Source organism: Rhododendron vialii, chromosome 8a (assembly GCF_030253575.1).
Source record: "Rhododendron vialii isolate Sample 1 chromosome 8a, ASM3025357v1".
Lineage (NCBI taxonomy): Eukaryota > Viridiplantae > Streptophyta > Magnoliopsida > Ericales > Ericaceae > Rhododendron > Rhododendron vialii.
This window is the reverse complement of record NC_080564.1, coordinates 31,192,841-31,199,562: the sequence shown is the minus strand read 5'-3', so window position 1 is coordinate 31,199,562 and position 6,722 is coordinate 31,192,841. Positions and strand designations below refer to the sequence as shown.

The 6,722-nt window shown below is 39.7% G+C and overlaps 2 protein-coding genes and 1 non-coding gene across 5 annotated transcripts in view; 2 read left to right on the top strand and 1 right to left on the bottom strand.

The window, feature by feature from the left end:
• Positions 1-204: 204 nt before the first annotated feature.
• On the top strand, positions 205-1,310 carry LOC131335292 (fasciclin-like arabinogalactan protein 14; the record flags this gene model as incomplete). The annotated part of the gene is made up of 1 exon (XM_058370596.1): positions 205-1,310. A coding segment is annotated over one exon (1,002 nt), but the record flags the coding sequence as incomplete, so codon positions are not given.
• Positions 1,311-1,902: 592 nt separating this feature from the next.
• LOC131335283 (ABC transporter I family member 17) overlaps positions 1,903-6,722 on the bottom strand; it is an 81,784-nt gene continuing 76,964 nt past the window's right edge. Inside the window, exons 1-4 of one of the 3 annotated variants that reach the window (XM_058370580.1) lie at positions 5,952-6,110; positions 5,378-5,710; positions 2,764-2,951; positions 1,903-2,364 (exon numbers count right to left, since the gene is read on the bottom strand). In XM_058370580.1, coding sequence (XP_058226563.1) covers positions 2,110-2,364; positions 2,764-2,951; positions 5,378-5,710; positions 5,952-5,967 — 792 coding nt within the window. In that variant the 5' untranslated portion in view covers positions 5,968-6,110 and the 3' untranslated portion in view covers positions 1,903-2,109. Of the gene's footprint in view, positions 2,365-2,763; positions 2,952-5,377; positions 5,711-5,951; positions 6,111-6,722 lie in introns of those variants that run through there. The other 2 variants (XM_058370579.1, XM_058370575.1) reach the window with 2 other exon arrangements.
• On the top strand, positions 4,888-5,016 carry LOC131299341 (U6atac minor spliceosomal RNA). Its single transcript, XR_009190726.1, has one exon. It is a non-coding gene; the product is annotated as a U6atac minor spliceosomal RNA (small nuclear RNA).

Here is a 6,722-nt window from a genome sequence, read left to right as displayed (position 1 = left end):
CTCTCAACTACCCAACAAAAAGTAAATGATAATATCCTTATCGGATAATCTGACGCTGCGTAAGTAGTTGAGAGTACCACGTAGACAACGTCACATGATAATCCGGGGAACGTTGAATATCTACTCTGCAAGGCCTTAAACAATGGCCCTTGGAATTTGGAGATCGAGGTCTTCCACCGTTTACTCTCCTCGTTTCAATGAAAACAATATTCCTCCACATTTGGTGGAAGAGAAACTTCCTCCTTCACCAACAAAACAAAGCCTCATTTCAAGTCCAATTTGAATATAAAACCGACCTTTTTTATTCCCATTCTTGAGGCACCCAATTCTCATATTGTTCCCATTCTTGAGTACCCAATTCTCATAATTGGGATCAACATGAAATCCTTTAACTCCCTTTTGGTTTCTTTCTTTCTCCTCTTCTACACCACCAATGCCTTCAACATAACCCATATCCTTGACAAATACCCAGATTTCAGCACCTTCAACAACTACCTAACCCAGACCCAACTCGCCGCCGCCATCAACAGCCGCCAGACCATCACCGTTTTGGCGGTCGACAACGCGGGAATCTCCCCTCTCTCCGGGAAACCAGCCGACGAGCTCAAAAAGATCATGAGCGTCCACGTGGTGCTCGACTACTTCGACGAAGAAAAGCTCAAAAAAATCTCAAAGAAGACCTCATTGCTAACCACATTGTTCCAGTCCAGTGGCCAAGCCACTGGCCAACAGGGGTTCGTCAACGTGACCGATTTGAGCACCGGTTCGGTTGTGTTCGGCTCCGGCGTGAAAGGCTCAGCGCTAGGTGCCAATTTGGTCAAGTCTGTCGACGCTCAGCCGTATAACATATCGGTGTTGCAAATTAGTACTGTGATCATTCCTCCGGGCATCGATGGATCAACAGCGAATTCCAGCACGAATTCAACTGCTAAACCACCACAAGCTTCCCCCGGGCCTGGACCAGCCTCGGTACCACCAACCAAGAGCCCGAAAAAATCTCCCCCCACCGCGGCTCCTCAGCCTAGCGAGGCGGCTCCACCACCCGATGCCACCGCGGATTCACCAGCAAAGGATGATGCTGATGTACCAACCGCAGATGCACCAGCAAAGGATGATAAAAAAAGTGCTGGTGTATCCCTCAGGCTTGGTGTTTTTGTTGTTTTAGTGATTGCGGTATCGACTTCTTTCATTGGTTTGGTGTTCTGAAACCACTTTTGAACTTTTTAAACCCATTGTAAGGCCTCGGCCATCTATGTAAAGTATTTCATGTAACGGGTATATATTCTTTGCTCTCATAATGCATTCGTATACCACGTGCCAACTCTTCTTTGTTTCAATTTTTGGAAAAATAGAACGTCATATGATATAACATCATGCCAACTCATTTAAGTTGCATAATCTCAAATTTTTTTAGCAAGATTTTTCGGGAATTTGCCCCTTAGATTTTGCTTTCAGCTCTGTTTTCCTTTTTTGTCTGTAAAAATGTCTTGCATTCTTTTGTCACTACAAAACGATACGTCATTCTTCTAAATGAATCCTAGTCACTATTGATCAAAACCCACATTTTGGATCCTCTCAAAACTATGCTAATTTTTTGACCAGAAGAAGGACTAGTAGATATGTTGGTAAAAAACACATTCAGTTAGCCCACAAGGTTAGTCCGGTTGGTTAGTGGGTTTGCTACCTACATGATTAATCAGGGTTTGATTCTTGGGATCAGGCGAAATTTCTTGTAAATGCCCTACTCCTGGCATGGATGGTCTGTCTTTGACCGGACCAGAAAAAGATTTAGTCGAGGTGCTCGTAAGCTAGCATAGACATCCGTCAAATTCAAATAAAAAACACATTCAAGCATATGTATACGAAGATATCAAAGAAATTGTTTGTTAGAAGGCACATAACTTTTCTTGGAACCTTTCCCCCTTTCTTTTTTTGTCTTTTATTTTCCTGAAATCAACCCATTTCTTGATTCGGTTATTATTAATCAATAAAAAACTTCACTGATGTTATTGACACAAGAAAATCTGAACAACAAATAATACAAGTTCATCAGAGAGAGAGAGAGAGAGAGAGAGAGAGAGAGAGAGAGCATTTGTGGGAAGAAACAGCTTAGGAACTAAGTTGAAGAAACCTTTGAGCCATGGGGTGCTTGGCCTCGGAGAGCTGGTCAGGTTTCAAGACTTCAACAATCTCACCATTCACAACCAGTGCCACCACATCAGCTATCCTCTGGATTTGTTTGATGCTGTGAGAGACCATTACAATTGTCATTCCTCTGTTCTTTTTTAGCTTCACCAAACAATCCTCTATGTTCTGAGTCGATATTGGGTCTAGGGCACTTGTTGGCTCATCCAGTAGCAAAACCTTCACACAAACACAGACAAAAAAAAGAGCATAGAAAATTGATCATTAAGTTATCCTCCTAGTAAAAAAAGTGAGACAACTACTACCCCAAAAAAGTTTTTTGAAAAAACAACTACCCATTAACAACCTTTAGCAAATGAGCAATTCCACGAATACACTTTCAAAACATGACTCCGGACACAATTGTGTCCGAAACCGTTAGATGCACATAGATTCGTCAGATGCATCTTACAGTTCCGGACGTAATTGTGGTCCTAGACTTTTCGTTAGCAAATAAGTGTTGTTATGCTTAGAAGCAACTACAATAAGGAATTAAATAGTATCGAAGGAGTTAATAGTAAGGGAAGGAACGAGTAGCATTTGCTAGTACAATAGATATCTTGATTCTTCCGGGCTTACCTCCGGTTCATTGGCGAGGGTTCGAGCCAAAGCGACTCTTTGAGCTTGACCCACAGACAATTCGCCACCGGATTTGTTGTAGAAGGAGTAATCAAGATCGGCAAGGGTGAGCAACTTGTACACTTCGCTGTCGCTAAGCTTTTCCCCTCTCAGCTGCGGTCCGTACCTAATATTGTCCGCAACTGTGCCTGTAAATGCGATGATCAAGGTTGGGAGAGCAAATTTCTGCACTAAATTTCACGAGTCTAACGATGGAAAAACTCAAACGACAGCTCAAATTCTACTTGTCATTACATTAGATGATGGCATCTAAATTGTACTCGACTCAGGACATACGAAGAATTTCTTTTTACGTCGTACACACTCGTATGTGCGACTTTCGTTAACTCCACTAAACGCGAAATGTTGTTGCTAATAGAGTAAGTTTAAAATTGTCCTACCCCACGTAATTATGGAGTTCCAATTCTTAGTCTTCATTAATTGAAAGTGATCATGATCTTTAGGTAAACTTGTATACATACTAAAGATTAGCCTTTTTGAATTTGGCGAAGTTGGGCCACAGAGCAAGATCAATACAAACCATTGGTTTATTGCTCCTCTCTCCCCTTTTCTTCAGGGGCCAATTATTGCCAAATCCAAAGACTAATGTCCAATGCATTTAGGCCCTGTTTGGGTGCCAAATTTCCCCATTTATGCATTTTGCTTTGTTTGGGTGCTGGTTCTGAAATACTTTCTTTCAAAATGAAATTGGAAAAGTGAACTGGAAAAGGAAGAATATAAAAATCACACATTTTGGAGATTTTTTGCATTCTGATTATGCTTTTTACTCAGACTATCGTATAGTATTTTACAGATATCATCCAAACACTTGTACATATTCTTATTGTTTTTATAAAATCTTTAACTTATAATGCATAATCCAGAAATGTAAAAAGTGTTTGGCTTCGAAACACCCTCTTAGTAAATGCTTGAAACTTGATTAGTTAAATATTGGAGTAAGAGAGAGAAATGGTTGAATTTCGAAGTGACACGAGAATCATTAGAAAAAAGAAGAAGATAAAAATAGACGATTGGGTTTGAGTTTGGGATAGTTTGAAAATCACTATCCTTAAGTTTCTAAATAAAATTGACATTTTTAAGGGGAATGATTTTCACTCTCCCTTTTTCTCCCTTGGCACTCTTTTTTGTCTTTATTCAAGTTGAAATTGTTAAACTACCCTTATCTCTTAAGTCAACTGTTCCATACGAAGGGTAATTCGGTACTTTCAAGTGCACAAGGACAAAAAAAAAAATTTGGAGTGTGCCAATGGATAAAAAGAGAGCGTGAAAATCTTTTTTCTTTAAATTCAATTTTTTTGTACTGGTGATGATACTGGTCAAAACTTTCAGCCTGAAAAACCATATATGTGCCCAGGTAATACCCCCACACAAATAATTTGCTTCAGTAACCTAGCTAAAACTTACTACTGTATTATATACACACATGTCGTGTTTTACTGAATCCGATATTCTTGCTTGTCTACTTGTGCTAATTTGGCCCATCGCCCACTTTTTGTATTATTCCCTTTCTTTACCTATTTTTACTAGAAAAGTTCCAAAATTTGGTGCCCGAAAAACTACTCGATTTTGGCTCCTATAGTCCTATACCACCTACATATATAGAGTTTGAAAATGACTTCTCAAGCACTTTTAAATGGGTTCGGAACCTCCCCAGTCCTCATTTTTGGACTGAACCACATAGTTCAAAAATTTCATCCGTTCATGTCGACAATCAATAGATAAAAATTGCTTATTAATAATCTTTGACTCTCTAACGAATACGATTGGAGCCCGAAAAATTTGAACCAGCTAGTTTATTCCAAAATAAGACCGGCTAGCAATCCAGTTGGACAGAAAACTTGAAAAAAAAAAAAAAAAACTCGACTTTGAATTTCTTTTGTTTTTGTTTTTTTGTTTTTTTCTGTGTGCACGTAATTAACAGTAGCTGCCTAGCTGGGGTAGGATTACCCAGATCAAGACTTGAACCAGTGACCCCTATATAATTAAGAAAAGATACTATGATTCTAGTCAATTGTACTAGCCCGGTCAATTGAACTTGCCGTGTGTAACGATCGATGTCGAATGTATTTCGTAGAAAGGAGAGATGGTTGGCATCTCCCCAGACAGGGACGGGAACAGCCTTCGGGCTTACCTGATACCGGACACATCCGGTTAAGGCTACCCACTTTGGTGGATTTATAACCCAATTTTTTACTTACCAAACAAATAAACGATGTTAGAATGAGACCAGTCATTCATACGTTTTTACTGTCCCATCGAGGAGTATGCAATATAAAGCCTCCATCGATTACACGACATATGGCTTACAGGACTACTACGCCAAGTGAAGTTTGATTGAGCGACCACGCGGAAAGATTTATGAGCACTTAAATCTAAATGCTCATCTACCACCAAGATGATTCTAGGCTTCTAGCCTATGGTTTATTTATTTCCACAAAAACCAAAAAAAAGAAAAAAAGAAAGAAAGAAAAAAAAAAGATACTGTCAACAGTTTTTATAGATATAAAAACATGTACTTGTATATACATACATCTAACAAATGTAAATTACGTACCTTCAAAGAGAGCAGGAAGTTGGAACAACATCCCAACCTTGCGGCGGAGGGTGAGCACATCAAGGGTGGAGATATCTTCGCCGTCCAGAAACACGGTGGCTTCCGGCGGCTCCCACAACCGGTTCAACGCCCTCAGCATCGTCGACTTTCCGCTACCGCTGGGCCCGATTACACCCATGATCACACCCCTCGGTATGTCCACATTGACCTTGCTCAGTATGGGCACTCCCTTATCCGATTCCCGCACCAGATCCCGTACCCGGATCTTCGTCTCCGATTCGTTCTGCCCGTATTCGGCTACGTCCACCACCAACAGATGCTCTCTCACGCCATCTGATCCGCGTATCACAAGAAGTCAATTATATCGCATTAGTATAGATTAATTGATGCGATAAAAAGCACAATCAGATCTTCTGTACCGATTTTTCTGTGTACCCTGTTCTCATGTGTTTTTGGCCGTTGGATTATGACAAATTTGAAGAGACAACGGCCAAAAATGCATGAGGAAAATAAAAGCTGAGAAAAATGGGTATGGAGGACCTGATGCGTATCAACACATTCATTAGTCTCTTACCTTCGAGAGTCGCCATGTTAGAGAGAGAGAGAGAGGGAGGGAGAGGGAGAGAGGATGATGGGGTTGGAGGATTTATATTTTTATGGAGAGGAGAAAAGGCCTTCCCCAGTTAGAGAAGGCTGGAACAACGTTGGCCTAGTTCAAATGTATGTGTATCGACCTTTTCTGAGTGTTTCTATTATCAAAAGTTACGAATATACTGCTTCTTCCGTTTTAAATTCTTAGTCTCTCTTTTTTTTTTTAATGAAAATCTCAAAAGATTTGACTATATCTTTTAATTTATAATATTTTTATATCAAATATAGATCTTGTTTGACAGTAGATTTCAATGAGCTCTATTATACAAAGTTTTTAAATGGAAAATGATTTTGGCACTCTAATTTTTTACGATGGTACTCCAAAATTTATCTTTTAATGTGCCTTGTTATGTATAACTTTTACACTTAAAGACAAATTTTGGAGTGCTATCATAAAAAAGTAGAGTCAAAATCAATTTCCTTTTTAAAAATCACCTAAAATATTATAAATGGTAAAATATAATCAATTAAAAAATGGCTCACACTCCCAAAGAGAATCAACATTTTTGGGACGGAGGGAGAAGTATTATTTCGTACCATGATTGGTTTTACAAAAAGTCTAGGACCACAATTGGTTTTACAAAAAGTCTAGGACCACACCATAGATCACCGGGGACGGAGGCGGGCTGCTGCACCCCATCTTGGGGTCCACCCCAGTCTCGCTCCGATGATCTGAATAGTTCACTTTGTAGAG